The sequence below is a fragment of the Erythrolamprus reginae genome, chromosome 4 (genome assembly GCF_031021105.1).
Source record: "Erythrolamprus reginae isolate rEryReg1 chromosome 4, rEryReg1.hap1, whole genome shotgun sequence".
NCBI classification, from domain to species: domain Eukaryota; kingdom Metazoa; phylum Chordata; class Lepidosauria; order Squamata; family Dipsadidae; genus Erythrolamprus; species Erythrolamprus reginae.
In genome coordinates this window covers 73,799,580-73,815,658 of record NC_091953.1, presented here as the reverse complement: position 1 = coordinate 73,815,658, position 16,079 = coordinate 73,799,580, and the positions used below count along the sequence as shown (strand labels likewise).

Here is a 16,079-nt window from a genome sequence, read left to right as displayed (position 1 = left end):
AAGGTTCTCACCCTACCTCTCCAATTGATCACAGTTGGTGTTGGCAGGTCAGAGGTCGGCTCTTGGGTCCCTACCTTGTGGGGTTCCCCAGGGATCGGTCCCCCCTGCTGTTTAATGTCTACATGAAACCGCTGGGTGAAATCATCCAATGACATGCGGTGAGTTACCATCAGTATTCTGATGACATCAGCTATACATCTCCAGCGAAGCAGTGGAAGTGATGTGCATGTTGGAAGTGAGGTGCATGTCTGGAGCATGTTGGGGTTTGGATGGGTGTCAACAGGCTGAAGCTCAACCCCGACAAGATGGTGTGGCTGTGGATCCTGCCTCCCAAGGACAATCCTACCTGTCTGTCCATTACCCTGGAGGGCAGCTTCTGCCCCCCTCAGAGAGGGTTTGCAACTTGGGCATCCTTACTATCTCTCAGCTGTGGTGAGGGGGACAGTGCCCAGGTGCAGTTGGTGCACCAGTTACAGCCCTATTTGGACTGGGAGTCACTTCTCCCAGTCACTCATGCCCTTATCATCTTGAAGTTCAACTACTGCAACGCTCTCTACATGGAGCAACCGCTGAAGAGCATTTGTAAGTGGTACAGAATGCAGCCATGCTCGCAGTCATAGGCATGCGAAAATATGCCCATGTTTCTCAAACACTCTGTGAGCTGCATTGGTTGCCCATTGGTCTCCAAAGGCAATTCAAAGTGTTGGTTACGACCTATAAAACATGGCATGGGATCAGATTACCTATGGGACTGTCTTCTGTCTGATGCATCCCAGTGACCAATTAAGTCCCACAAAGCCGGCCTTCTCCAAGTCCCATCAGTCAGGCAGTGCCGTCTGGGGGGCATAGGGGAAGAGCCTTCTCTGTGGAGCCCTCTGGAATCAACTTTTCCTGGAGATTCATACTGTCACCACACTCCCAGCCTTTCACAAAGCTCTGAAAAAATATCTCAATCGACAGGCTTGGGGACACTAAGAAGTTCTGATGTCCCTGGCCCATGAATGAAGAATGATGAAGATGAATGTGAATGTCTGCTTCTTAAATGTATAGGGGTTTTATAGAATTGATGTAAATTAGATTTTTATGTTTTAGTAATGAGTTTTAGTACATTTAAATATTAGATTTCTTCATGTATTGTATTTTTTGTTGTGAGCCGCCCTGTGTCCCAGGAGAAGGGGGCATAGAAATCTGATTAATAAATAAATAAATAAATCATAAATCATAAACCACAAGTTAGCTGTCTGACTATGAAACTGAATATTCACACAAACTCTCAATATCTCTCTGGGCCCAACCAATGTTAATGCATGTGCAGAGTATTCCTTGTTTACCAAGGTTGTGCACACAGAAATATTTATATTAAGATCAGTTGTGAATAATTACTCAGCAACACACAGTTACACTAACTTGAATTAAAATTTACCTTGAGAAGAACCGTTGAAACTTACCTGAATGGTCTTCTCGATGCACTGCAAGGAGAGTCCAATGTGGGTGATTCTTCAGCCTCATTGGAAGGGACTGAGTTAAAAATTAACATAATTAAGCAGGCCCCACCCCTTAGCTGCCCCCAGCCAGTCAGTCAATAAAAACGAAGGAATAGTGCAAATAATTCAACTTTATTAACCATATGTCAATTATAACTAAACTTAAACTAATCCTTAACCCAAACTTAAAAGTTCACCCAGGCATCTCTGGGCTCCATCTTGGGTGGGTTTGGACCCTTCTTGCAGTGCATCGAGAAGGCCGTTCAGGTAAGTTTCAACGGTTCTTTTCCACTGCACTGCTACGGAGAGTCCAATGTGGGATATGCCCAAGCTTAAAACTAGGGGGGGGGGGTTTTGCAACCTGGCCCAGGGTCGCCGATGCTTCACATACTCTTTGTAACAAAGGCCGCTTCTGCTGAGGCATAAGAGTCTAAGTGGTAGTGTTTGATGAAAGTCGTAGGTGTGGACCAGGTTGCTGCACAGTAAATGTCCTCTACGAATGCTTGAGTTGCCCAAGCTGCCGAGGTGGCTGCGCTCCTGGTGGAGTGGACCATGATGCCAGCAATGAGCAGCGTGGAACTTGAGTTGTATGCTGTTATTATACAGGCTCGTATCCACCTGCTAAGAGTCCTAGACAATACCTTGGTTCCCATGGAAGTTGGGAAATAAGATACAAAAAAAGACTGTCTTTCTAAAGGATTGTGTGCGCCGGACATAGATTCTCATTGCCCTGCACACGTCTAACTTGTGCCACTGTAACTCCGATGGGTGGTTGCCGTGCACGCAAAAGTCCGGTAGAATGAGTTCTTGTGAGCGATGAAAAACCGTATTACTCTTGGTTAGGAAGGCAGGGTCAAGATGGAGTATTACTCTGTCAGGATGGAAAATGCACAAGTCTGGTCTAACTGATAGTGCTGACAGTTCTGAAACTCGCCTGGCTGAGGTAATTGCTACCAAAAAGATGGTCTTGAGAGATAGAAGATGCAGTGGAACCTCACGTAGTGGTTTGAACGGTGGGCTTGTAAGCGCCTGCAATACAATTGGTAGCTCCCAGGAAGGAAAGCAGTGGTATTGTGTGGGGTGCAGGTTAGGTCCCACAGAGTGGGTCTTCTCCGGGTCCCATCAACCAAACAATGTCGCTTGGCGGGACCCGGAGGAAGAGCCTTCTCTGTGGCAGCCCCGACCCTCTGGAACCAACTCCCCCCAGAGATTAGAATTGCCCCCACTCTCCTTGCCTTTCGTAAGCTGCTTAAAACCCACCTCTGCCGCCAGGCATGGGGGAACTAAGATACACTTTCCCCCTAGGCCTTCACAATTTTATGTATGGTATGTTTGTATGTATGATTGGTTTTTATATAATGGGTTTTTAACTGTTTTTTAGTATTGGATTTTGTTGTACTGTTTTACTGCTGTTGTTAGCCGCCCTGAGTCTGCGGAGAGGGGCGGCATACAAATCCAATAAATAATAATAATAGTAGTAATAATAACAATAACAATAACAATAACAATAATAATAGATGCCCCTCTTAGAAAATCCCTGATCCAAGGATGGTGGGAAATGGATCAAAAACAGTCCACTTTTAATATAGTGGCTATGGCCGCCACATGCCTGCGAAGAGTGTTTGGAGCAAGTCCTTTGTCCAGACCCGACTGTAGGAAGGATAGGATGTTAACTACTTCGGGGGACTGAGGATCTAAGTTCTGGTCCTTGCAGAAATTGCAGTATGCCACCCAAGTGGCTTAGTAGATCCTTGTTGTTGAGGGTCTGCGTGACATCTGAATGGTGTTGATGACTCTGTTTGGTAGCAGCACTTTCCTCATGCGTTCCCCCTCAAGTGCCACACAGCAAGTTTCCACCACTGTGGATCTGGGTGTGACACTGACCCCTGCCACAGAGAGACTCGATGTTGTGGTATGCGCCGGGGGGTGGTGGTTTACTGACAGTTGCAATAGGTCTGCAAACCATGGACGTCTAGGCCAGTATGGGGCTATCATGAGGACTTTTGCTTCTTCTTGTATAACCTTGGCTACTACCTTTGGAATAAGTCAAATTGGAGGAAAGGCGTAGAGTAGTCCCTCCGGCCAAGGGGAGAGTAGCATACTGATTTGTTCCGCTCCCGGTGAGGGGAAACAGGAAAAGAATCTCTGAATTTGGTTGTTCCGGTGAGTCATGAACAGGTCGACCTCCGGGGTTCCGTATCTGGAGACCACTTCTCGGAACAGCGAGGGGCTCAAACTCCATTCGGTAGGGTCGATTGTTGTTCGACTTAACCAGTCCGCCTGGGTATTCAGGACACCTGAAATGTGTTCAGCTCGGATGGAAGCTAGATGTGATTCTGCCCAGTTGAAAAGGACTTGGGCCTCTCGCATGAGCCGGCCCGATCTTGTCCCACCCTGGTGGTTGATGTGGGCACGAGTGGCTACATTGTCCGTTAATATGAGAACATGGTGCCCTTGAACTAGTTGAGAGAAACTCTGTAGAACTAGGAAGACCGCTCGTAATTCCAAGAAGTTGATGTTGATTTTCAGGAGGTCCTCCACTGACCAAAGGTCTTGCGCTACGAGAGAGCTGGAATGTTTTCCCCAGCCCGACAAACTAGCGTCTGTAGTAATGGTCACTTCCCAATGTGTCAGGAAGGGAGAACCCGGCTGCAAGGCTGCTGACTTCCACCAAGGGAGGGAGGGAGCGGCGAACCTCTGCACTGATGTGTACTAGATTCCGTGAGTGGCTGGAACGAGCTCTCTGGAAGGGTATGAGGAACCATTGGAGGGGCCTGACTTGTAGTCGAGCCCATGATATGATTTTGATGCAGGAAATGAACATCTCTTTGGCCAGTTGGTGATGAATCTGTTTGGGGGCAGATGGGTAAAGTCTATCTTCAAACATTGGGCTATTGTGTTTAAAGCCCAGGTGTCTGAAGAGGTAGTTTCCCAGGAGTCTATGAAGGCCTGTAGGCATCCTCCAATGGAATGTCCTGTTGGACATCACTTGTTTTTGCGGTAGCCGCCATGGTTGGAGCCTCTGAAAGGTCTCCTGGCCTGTTGAAACTGTCTGTTCCTATCTCCATATCCTCCTCTATTAGATCTCTAGGAGGGTTGGTTATAATTTCCCTGCGTGTACGGTCTTGTGGTATGAGAGGCTGTTGCAGAGGTGTCCGCCTGAAAGGGCTGCCTCCTGAAATATGGGGTTGACCGTCTGTCTTGTCTTCTGTATGTCTTTGGTAAGATCTACTTTTCGCCTTTGTCCTCAATGAAGACCTTATCTAGAGATTCACCGAAGAGTTTTGATCTGTTAAACGGAGCTGAGACTAAGCGCCACTTGGACTTGGCGTCCGCCTGCCAAGAACAGAGCCAAACTAAGCAGTGAGATGAAAGGCTCACTGCTAGACCTCTCAAGGAAAATCTAGCTGCAGACAGGGTAGCGTCAGCTGAGAATTCTACTGCTGCTAGTAGTTTGTTGATGTCTTGTCTGAGACGGCCCTCATTAGGGCCTAACTTTGTGAGCATCTCCTGCAGCCATAAAATCGATGCTCTGTTAAAGAATGATCCGGCTGAGGTGGCCCTAAGCGACCAAGCCGCCATTTGGTGAGATTTTTTAATCAGCGACTCAGCCCTTCTATCATCTGGCTTCAGTCTATCAGCTAGTTTGGACAGTACTAAAGCATTTGACACCAGACTTGCAACTGGTGCATCAATAGCCGGGAACTGAAGTGCTGTTTCTATCTCTGGATCGAAGGTATAAAACCTGCGTTCAGATGCTGTCGGGCCCATTGCCGCTGTTGGGTGTTCCCACGGGCGTTTGACATTATCCAGGAACAGTGGCAGGGACGGAATGTGGTCTCAGTCTTTTTGATGCTCAGTGAACAAGCGGGTAGCTGCTTGAACATCAGTTGTTGGGTCAGATGATGTATCAGCTGCCCCCAAGGCTACTGTCTGCTTAGCTTTATTAAGCAGGATGCAAAAAAGTGATGGCCTGAATAGGCCTGTGAAAGTTGGAGGCTCTGGAGGAAGGGTCTCATCCTCTGATAGCTCCTCCTCTGGTTCTGAGGCTGGGTCACACAGTTCAAGATCCTCATGGAAAGAATCCTGTCTTGGGGACGGTGGACCTGGTGATGACCAGATGTCCCTGCATGGTTGGACAGGAGCGGGGCCTGCTTAATTTTTAACTCAGTCCCTTCCAATGAGGCTGAAGAATCACCCACATTGGACTCTCTATAGCAGTGCAGTAGAGAAATAGCATATTCCTATAAACCAAGGGTCCCCAAACTTTTTACACAGGAGGCCAGTTCACTGTCCCTCAGACTGTTGGAGGGCCAGACTATAAAAAAAAACTATGAACACTGCACATACCTTATTTTAACGTAAAAAAACAAAATGGGAATGTACTATTTAGAGGGGGGGGAAGAAGTCTGAAATTCATACGTTTGTTTTGTTTTTAATTTTCTTTTGTTAACATCTGATTGGATATACAAGGTTTTCTTGGTTTATAGAAAAATGTATAAAAATATTTATAGAAAAATATATAAAGAAAGAAGGAAGCACTTTGGCATAATGGTTAATAAGTTAGAAGTATAATTGGTGTTGTACTTTTTGAAGGAACATTAAGAAGGGAACTTAATTAAAAGAAAAGTATATACCTGGATGACAACATTAGGGAAAAAAACTTTTGCAACTTTTTTGATGATTTATATTAGTTACTGACAAAATACCGCATTTTATTCAGGGAAAATTAGATGGTACATTGTATTGTTTGAATGTATGTTGAGAGAAAAATGTAAAAAAATTTACACCCCCCTCCAAAAAAGTCCTTCCTTCCTCCGCCCCTCCATTCATTTCATTCTTCCTTCCTTCCTTGTTCCCTCCATTTCTTCTTCCTTCCTTCCTTCTTCATTTCCTTCCTTTCTTTTCCTTCCATTTCTCCTTCTTTCCCTCCCTCCCTCCTTCCCACTTCTCTTCCCTCTCCCTTTTTTCCTTCGTTCTCATTTGTTTTTTTCCCTCTCCCTCCTTCTTTCCCTCCATCATTTTCTCATTTTTCTCTTTTTCTCTCTCACATTCCTTCCCCCTCACTTGTTTTCTCTCCCTCTCTCTCTTGCTTTCTTTCTCTCTCTCTGAAATGAATCAGACCAGTCAGGAATGGTACAGACGGTTCCGTTTATTCAGCTCGAACAAGTGACTTCAGCCAGGAAACGCGTCTGAGCTGTCAGTGTCAAAAGCAGCTCTATTTATACTTTAAAGGCTCGCGCCTAAAAGAAACGGCCGTGCGTCTTAACCAATCAGACGCGACCTTGATTTATTCACATTTTAAAATTTACAGAGACAGTATTTTACAGAATTTCTTTTTACAGACTTAACACCCCTCCCTCATTGGTTGAGCGCAACTGTCAATCAGTGAGCCATGTGATGTAATCCTCCAGTCTGCTTGGCCTGCGTGAAAGTCGCTCAGACCTGCGCAGATCATTTGCGTCTGTGAACTCAACGGAGGAGGATGGCTCGTTGCAGTCTCTTGTCCGCGGCTGGGCCCGAGTTGGGGCTCCGGCCTGCGGCTGAGGATTTGATGGCGTTGCACCGGTTCCTGACGAGGAGGACGGCTCGGAGTCGTTGTTGGAGAATCCTGGCCGTGGTGAGTCCATTAAACAATCAAAAAGTTCAGGCTCTGTGTGAGAGTCTGCTTGGGGGGAAGAATGTTGGTTAGCGGTTTGATCATTGTCAGGTGTTAAACGCCCCCGCAAGTGATCTATGTGCCGCTTCCATGTGCGGCCATCCTCTAGTAGAACAAAATATGTTTTAGGAGCTGTTTGCTGGAGTATTTTTCCTTTGAGCCAGTTTAAACCCCCATCAAATTTTTTAGCAAATACATTTTGCCCTAGGTACATACTTCTTTCAGGTATTCTACCTGTTACATCATTATAATTTGTTGTACAATAATGGGGGTGCAACCTGTCCAGAGGGGACCTTATTTTTCGACCCAATAGAATTTCTGCAGGGCTTTTATTAGTGATGGAATTTGGGGTGATATGTTGCATTAATAGGAATTTATCCAAATTGTGTTGTAATTCCCCTGGGCCTGCCCTGCGCAGTGCCTCTTTGGCCACCCGAACATAACGTTCTGCCAGACCATTAACCCATGGCGAATAAGGAGATGTGAGGGCGTGTCTGACCCCCAAATTACTGAGAAAACATTCAAATTGTCTGGCAGTCAATTGTGGCCCATTATCAGAAACCAGGATGTCTGGACACCCATGCATGGCAAACAAGTGATACAAAGCCTTTATGGTGGCACAAGTAGTGATGTTTTGCATGGCTATTATTTCTACCCATCTGGAGAAAGCATCTACTACAATCAAAAAGTTTTGGGATCCAATAGGGCCTGCAAAATCGATGTGTATGCGTGACCATGGCCCAGTGGGTTTCTCCCATTCAATTGGTGTTGTTTTGGGGGGATTGGGACGTGACTCCTGGCAAGGGTCACAGTTTGCTACCCATTGCTCGATGTCTGAGTCTAGGCCTGGCCACCACAAGTGTCCTCTGGCCAAGCCCTTCATTCTAACAATACCTGGGTGGCCCTCATGTAGCATACATAGCACTTTTTGTTTTAAACTGTTAGGGATGACTACCCTGTCACCCCATAAAATACAACCCTTCATATAAGACAATTCCAACCTTTTTGCTTTAAATTCTGTTAGTCCTGCTTCCTCATGATCTCCTATCCAACCCTTTTGAATACAGTTAATAACTTTTAACAATATTGGGTCCTTTTTGGTGTGTTCAGCTACCTCTTTGGCTGTGGTCAGAGGATTTTCCTCAAAGTCTAGTAGCAATATGTCTTCTGCTGGGGTTGGGTCTTTAACTAATTCAGGCATGGGGCATCTGCTTAGGCCATCTGCATGGTTAATTGCTTTTCCCCCTTTGTGGTTTAACTCATATTGGTATCCAGATAAAAATAGCGCCCACCTAATCAATCTGGGGGACATGAAAGGAGGAGTTGGTTTGTTGGAAGCCAATAGACCTAATAGGGGTTTGTGATCTGTAATAAGTTCAAAACTCCTCCCACACAGGTAGTTGTGAAATTTCTTCACGCTGGAAACTAGGGCCAATGCCTCTTTGTCCAGTTGGCTATAATTCCTTTCGGCCATGGACAATGTCCTGGAGAAAAAAGCGATTGGGGCTTCTGTTTTGTTGGGCATTATATGAGCTAATACCCCGCCTACCCCATAAGCCGAAGCGTCACATGTAAGCCTTATGGGCAAAATTGAGCTGTATTGAACCACTACGCTTTTAGATGTCAATAATTGTTTTATTTTGCAAAAAGCTTCGCGCTCAGGTGTGCCCCAGGTCCAGGGAATTCCCTTCTGCAGCAGTCTGTGTAGCGGTTCTGCTGCCGTTGCCTTCTGTTTTAGAAAGATAGAATAAAAATTAAGAAGGCCCAGGAATGCTTGGAGTTCCGTCTTATTATTTGGCTCGGGTGCTTCTGTTATGGCTTTTAATTTTTCTGTTGTGGGGTGGATTCCCTCACCGTCTATTCTGTAACCCAGAAATTCGATGCTTTTGGCTCCCCATACACATTTGTCTGCTTTTACTCTCAAACCCCTGGATTGTAGCCTGGACAATACTTCTCTAATTCTGTCATTTAATTGTGACTGGTTGTCCCCTGAGATAAGTATATCATCAAAATATGGGGTGGTTCCTTTTATACCTGCCAGTAACCGCTCCATTAGGCTTTGGAAAATGCCTGGGGCTATGCTGACCCCAAATTGTAAGCGGGTGCACCTGAAAGCACCCCTGTGAGTAACTATGGTCTGTGCCAGGGATGTGGCCTCATCGACCGGGAGCTGTTGGTATGCCTGTGCGAGGTCGATTTTAGAGAAGACCCTTCCCTCCCCCAGTGAGTGCAGGAGCTGTTGGACTACCGGAATTGGATATGGGTGGTGTTGGAGGGCTTTGTTTATCGTTGCTTTGTAATCTGCACAGACCCTTAAGGAGCCATCAGGTTTAAGCGGTGTGACTATAGGGGTTTCCCATGGCCCTTGTTCCACCGGGACTAGAATGCCCTGAGCTATAAGTTTATCCAGTTGGATGTCCAATTTGGGGAGGAGTGGTAAAGGGACCCTGCGAGGCTTAAGTCTGACAGGGGGAACCTTTGGGTCTAGAGAAAAAGAAATAGGCGGCCCATTATATGTGCCCAAAGTAGGGCTGAAAACCTCAGGGAACTCTTGAACAAAGTTAGGAACATCATTATCAGCATTAATATTACAAATTCCCGATATTTCAATGCCTAGAGGAGACATCCATGTTAACCCAAGGAGGGAGTGTTTAGCTCCCTCAACCACAACCAATGGAAGAGAACATTTACATTTCTTAAATTGAACAGGCACATCTACTTTACCCAATACAGGTATAACATTTCCCTGAAAATCCCTTATAACCAGAGTTGATTGCATTAAATCGGATTTAAGAAAATTTGGCATGTACATTTTAAATTTGTCTCAAGGCATAATAGAGTACTTTGACCCTGTGTCTAATTCCAAATTACAGGGTTTGCCATTTAAATGTAAGGAGATAACAATTTTGCTCCCCTTTTTTGTATTTGCGCAATTTACGTAAGTTTGTGCGTTACCTCGTGAGTAGTCACGGTTAGCGGTGGAGTAGTTTCTGCGGTTGAAGCCTCTGGAAAATTTGTTGTCTCGCGGTTGTTGTGCCTGATTGTTGAATCTCGGTTGGCGGGGTGCAGAGAAGGACTCCTCGGGAAGGGGCGCTCTGCATGCCTCTGCGATGTGTCCGCGCCGGTTGCAGCGGCGGCAAATGGCGTCGCGGAAAGGGCAGCGTTGTCTTGCGTGGTTCCCTCGGCATCCAGGGCAAGGGTTGGATGGTCGTTGGTATCTGGGCTGTCTGGCTTGGTCAGATGGCAGCAGAAGACAGGTGTCGTCGTCCGTGGCAGCTGGGCTGAGGTCATCTGGTGCCTCGGCGTGGGAGCCAGCAACGGAGATCTTTGAAACGGTTTCTTTTTTCTCGTGTTCCTTTAGTTCTTTTGCGGCCGCGTCAGCTACTTCGGCAGTTTGAGCCAGCTTGATGACAGATTGAAGCGTTGGCTCATCTTCTGTTAGTATTTTATTTCGGACCGCGGCGTTTTTCATCCCGAAAATAAGAGCGTCGGTGAGGCGAGCTTCCAGGTTGTCAAATTTGCACTTTGACAGTACCGTGCGAAGTCGCGTGGCGAATTGGTTTATGGATTCCGACTCACGTTGTGTCATTCTGGAAAATTGATGTCTGTAGACTACGGCAGGTTTCGTTGGTTTGAAATGATTGGCGAGTCTCGTTTGGAGGTCGTCCCAAGGAACGTTCTTAGCCGGGAGCGGGTCGGTCAGTGTTTGAACGAGGTCGAAGATTTCAGTCCCGCAATAATTTAGAAATATCGCCCGCTTCCTGTCGGCTTCTGCTTCTCCCATTCCTGCCGCTTCGAGGAAAATCTCGAATTTTGCCATGTAGGCGTCCCATGATGACTTTTCGGGGTCGAAGAAGTCGGGAGCCCGGCCGATCTGGAGGTTGTTCATTCTTGACACGTGGATTCTTCGTTCTCTCGTCGCCAGTGAAATGAATCAGACCAGTCAGGAATGGTACAGACGGTTCCGTTTATTCAGCTCGAACAAGTGACTTCAGCCAGGAAACGCGTCTGAGCTGTCAGTGTCAAAAGCAGCTCTATTTATACTTTAAAGGCTCGCGCCTAAAAGAAACGGCCGTGCGTCTTAACCAATCAGACGCGACCTTGATTTATTCACATTTTAAAATTTACAGAGACAGTATTTTACAGAATTTCTTTTTACAGACTTAACACTCTCTCTCTCCTTTTCTTCTCTCTTCCTTCCTCTCTTCTTTTTTTTTCTGCCCTGCAACACGCTGCAGGGCAGTCGGCTGCAAGCAGAAGCTCCAAGATGGGACCAAGAGCCAGTCTTTCTTGGGGCTGAATTGTTGCAGCCTCTGAGGCCGCTTTCGCCTCCGGGTCTCCTCGGTGGGCGGCCTCGGAGGCTGCAGCAACGCAGCTCCGAAAAGGCCTGGCTGTTGGTCCCTTGAAGCTGCCGCCGCCGCTGCCACCCACTGCAGAGATCCCTTCGCCCGAACGGAGGCGGCAGTGGCAGCGGGCTCAAGGGACCAAGAGCCGGTCTTTCTCGGGGCTGAATTGTTGCAGCCTCTGAGGCCGCCTCCGCCTCCGGGCAAAGGGATCTCCTTGGTGGGCAGCCTCAGAGGCTGCAGCAACGAAGCCCCCAAAAGGACTGGCTGTTGGTCCCTTGAAGCTGTCGCTGCCGCCGCCCACTGCGGAGATCCATTCGCCCGAACGGAGGCGAAGGTGGCGGTGGGTTCAAGGGACCAACAGCCGGTCCTTTTCGGGGCTGCGTTGCTGCAGCCTCCAAGGCCGCCCAACGAGGAGATCCTTTCACCCGGAGGCGGCCTCAGAGGCTGCAACAATTCAGCCCTGAGAAAGACTGGCTCTTGGTCCCTTGAGCCCGCCGCCCCGCCTCCATTTGGGCGAAGGGATCACCACAGTGGGCGGCGGCGGCGGCGGCAGCTTCAAGGGACCAACAGCCGGTCCTCATTGAGCTGAGCTTCCTTTGGCTTCCTTCGAGGCGGCAGGTGAGCTTTGCAGCTTTGCCTCAAAGGAAGCTCAGCTCGGGGGCGGGTCTGAAGCAGCTGCCGCCGCATACTCCCATGCTTCGGCCGTGCGGGGGCCAAGTAAGCAGCAGAGTGGAGGGGAGATTCGGGAACTTAGCACTGTATATAGATGGTAAAATCTCGTACGCTGCCACGGGCCGGGCAAATGGCCTCAGCGGGCCGCATCCGGCCCACGGGCCGTAGTTTGGGGACCACTGCTATAAACAGTCTAAAGTCAGAATAGCAATCCAAATATTATCAAGTACAAAACCTTGTCTTTGTCATAACAGTAAACAAAGATATCAAGCCTATAAACACATTTTAGCTATAGCGCATAACTACAAAACAGCAAGATTGCAGAGAGAATGCAGTAGCAAAGAGAAACAGAGAATGACTCAGAGAAATAAGCTATGATCTCTTACTCCCTCTTGTGGCAGTCTGCAGTACCTTCAGCCAATCAGTCATAGCTCAGTTTAAGTTATAAGAACCGGATGTTCACAATTTTATGCCTCTTCTTAAGAACCATTTTCTACTTAAGAACCTGAGCCCGGAAAAAATTCCCAGGAAATTTGAGAGCGGCATGAAGGCCCAGCCAGTTTCTTGCCATTCCCCCTTTAATCCCAGCCATCTTGGGTTTCTCTGGGCTACCAGAGGAGCCTTTCAGTGGCACTTAAGGAGGATTTGGCAGTCCAGAACGAACAAAGCATTTTCCTTTGTTAATAAACCTCTATCAGCACCCAGAGAAAAGAAACGCTCCCTTCACTCTGGGCGCTTGGAGAGGGAATAAACCACTTCACTGTGGTGACTCCTTCGCGCTGCCTTCCACACACCCAGTGTGTGTGTGGGGGGGGTTGCCTCTGGGTGCAGAAAGGCAAAAAGGGGCGCTTTGCCTGGGCCGAATCAACTCATCTTCAGCCAGACCGAGGAGTGACTTACAGTGAAGGAAAGGCGCCAGCTACAAAACGAGCAAACGAGAGAAGAGGGGAGCCATTCAGCATGGGAAGGAAGAAAAAGGCAGCAGCAGCAGCCGCCTTTCGGTCAAAGGAGCGGGAGGTCCCCCCCTTTCGCCTGCCTGGGTTTCTCTCTCTGGTGCAATGTATGGAAGGCAGCCTCGCGCCGGGTGTATGGGAGGCACATGCTCCTCCTCACTACCTCAGTCCCTCTTTTTTTTAAAAAAAGCCTTAAAGTTTTGGATTTTTTTTATTCTCCTCATCTCATCTTCTTCCTTCGGCAGCAACTGTCCTCCTCTTCTTCCTCCCCCTCCTGCCACCCAAATTCTGAGCTTTTATTTCTTTCATAATGGGTTTGCACACATTATTTGCTTTTACATTGATTCCTATGGGAAAAATTGCATACAATTTTTACAAACTTAAGAAACTGGTCACGGAATGAATTAAGTCCTTAAGTAGGGGTACCACTGTACATGAACACAGTTCACACATTGTTGGTTTATACTGTATATTGCCAACCCAATTGTTTTGAACAGAGTCCTAATACAGTACAAATAAGAAGGTACTATTAAATTTCCCTAATGTCCCCCCTCTGCTCCCCCGCCCCACTTCACTTTACTTGCTGGAGGTTGATTTAAACCCCTCCCACAAAGTGGCTACAGGATCTGATAGCGGATCGGCTTGCTTGCCGATGTTGAAGCATTTTTAAATAAGCCCTTGGAAAGCCTCCTGTCTGAGCGTTGCGAAGGAAAAGAGAGAGAGAGAGAAAAGACATTTTGAAGCTGCGAGGATCTGTTTGGTGAAAACAACCAACTTGTTGTTCCTAAAACAGAAAAGGTGTCCTTTTAAGAGCCGGTGGACCATTAGTTAACATCTCAGTTAAAACCCCACAGTGGGTTTGGGTTTTTTTATACCGACAAGAAGAGAGAAATAGAAAAAAGATTGGACTGCTTCCTGAAGCTGGCATCTCCATGGCCAGCCACTTCACTTCTTTCCAATCTTCTTTCTTTTTCTTCCCTTCCCTTCCTCCAGGCACGTCTCTATGGGTTCTTGGAGGGAGAGAAGGAATGCACACATGTGGGGGGGGGGAGGCAAAGAAAGTGGGGGGCGGGGAACTGATGAGACTCAGCCCTCTTTCAAAGCTGTTTAAAACTCAGGTGCCCCTTCGTTGATGGAACGGCAAACAGCTCACAAAGTGTTGCTCCAAGCACATCTCTATGGGTCCTAGGAGGGAGAGAAGGAAGGAGTGCACACACGGGGGTGGGGGGAGTGCTTGGAGGGAGGGAAGGAAAAGGCAAAAAGCAAAAGTGCTTGGAGGGTGGGAAGCAGTCAATATGAGCCTGCTTTGCCCACTGGGAATGTGCTCCGTTAGAAGCAGAGACCCCAGCCATTGGGACTATCAAAGAAAAGTGGGGGGAAAGTCCTCAGCAGGCAAGACATGCTTGGAGGGAGGGGAGGAGGGAGGGAGGGAGCAGCGAAGTAAAGTTGGTGAGAGAAGGCAGGCAGGTTCACTTTGAGGGAGACTTACTTTCTCCAATTTTGCACTTCATTTTCAGGAGCGAGCCTCATCCTGTCAGTGTTACTAGAAATATAGAAAACACTCTCCTTGCTGGCTTGGAAATGAGTCTCTCTGCTATCAGTGGGACCCGCTATTCTTCAAGAAAGTACCAATCTAACACCAAGGACTTTTATTTATTATTTTGATTTTTAGGCTTTCCTGCTACCTCCCTCCCCCCTTTTCTTCCTCTAAGCACGTCTCTACGGGTCAAAGGAAGGAGAGAAGGAAGGAGCGCACACACATGGGGGGAAGAAAAGGCAAAGAAAGGAGAGGAGAGGGAGAGAGCAGAGAGCAGAGCAGAGGCAGCTCCTTGCCTTCCTTTTCTTTCTTTCTTTTTAAAAGTAATTTTATTGAATATAAATATTTTAAAAACATTTTCGATCAACATTTCTGGGAGAGCAGAGTAGAACAGAGCAGAGCAGAGAAGAGAAAGTTCCACGAGGAAACAAGGCAAGACAAAGGAAAGACATCCACGAGGAAACAAGGCAAGACAAAGGAAAGACATCAAACCGTAAGTGATTGATCCCTACTGCCCATTGAACATCACAAAGCCTCAATCTGCCCTGTACCCCAGGACCTCCAGCACCCTAGCACCATCAAACATCTTGCCATTGCCCGAACCCCCTGCAGAACCAAGCTTACCCTGCCATCAGCCGAGCTATCAACCAAGGCTTGGAGCCATCTGAAGATTGTAAGCCAAGTGAATAACCAAGAGAGAAACACTTAGTTTGAACAAGCGCTAAGAGTCCTGTTAACAACAAAAGGACCTGTAAACGCACCATTCAAAGGGAGACTGAAAAATCTTCTAAATCACCTTCTCAAACACCATTTGGGCTAATAAGGCAAGCTTAAACTACTAGGTGCTGGCTGCGAAGGAAGAGGGGGACTTACTGGGCATTTGAAAGCCACTGTTCTTGCCTGTTTCAACTATTTGCCTCTCTCTTAAAGTTACAAACTCCTAATTGCCTCTCCCTCAACACGCTATAAAGTCATAAAGAGGCCCACTGAGCAGGAAGCCAGAAACTCAGGCAGGGCAACCGAAAGACTTTCCTGAAGCACTAACACCCCCCACCCCACCCTGGTAGACAGACGCTGGCACAGAACAGCTCAAATCAAAGCAGAAATGCCAATCAAAAAGAATATACAACAACAAGATCAAAAAGAACAACAAGCAACAATTGATAATCACAGCTATCAATGCTTCAAATGCAAAGACATTATCAATGATCATGATGGTTTCATAAAATGCGAGACTTGCAATCAGTCTGCTCACAAAAGCTGCTTCAATATTTCTAAACATATTGATACCTTCCTAAAAGCAAACTCTTCATTTTTTTATATGTGCTCATCCTGCGCCCCCAAGCTAAATATACTTAGCAGCTTGTCTGATGAGATTAATACCTTAAAAGAAGCCATCAAAACCCAAAAAACATTAATAGAAAGTAT

General features: G+C 47.1%; 2 protein-coding genes across 6 annotated transcripts in view; both read right to left on the bottom strand.

Annotated features, from left to right (window-relative positions):
- TAB3 (TGF-beta activated kinase 1 (MAP3K7) binding protein 3) overlaps window positions 1-16,079 on the bottom strand; it is a 173,220-nt gene that overhangs the window by 149,966 nt on the left and 7,175 nt on the right. The gene's annotated exons all lie outside the window — the stretch shown is intronic.
- On the bottom strand, window positions 8,699-10,922 carry LOC139167334 (uncharacterized). The gene is made up of 2 exons (XM_070751801.1): window positions 10,099-10,922; window positions 8,699-8,872 (listed from the first exon to the last, which is right to left on the bottom strand). Exons 1-2 carry the CDS (start codon window positions 10,730-10,732, stop codon window positions 8,802-8,804), a joined length of 705 nt encoding a protein of 234 aa, XP_070607902.1. The 5' UTR covers window positions 10,733-10,922; the 3' UTR covers window positions 8,699-8,801.

Coding starts and splice junctions, on each gene's coding strand:
- LOC139167334 (XM_070751801.1), bottom strand. CDS start 10,732: ATGACACAACGTGAGTCGGAATCCATAAACCAATTCGCCACGCGACTT. Junction 8,873..10,098: donor TAACCGTGACTACTCACGAG/GTAACGCACAAA, acceptor TTTCTAAAACAG/AAGGCAACGGCAGCAGAACC.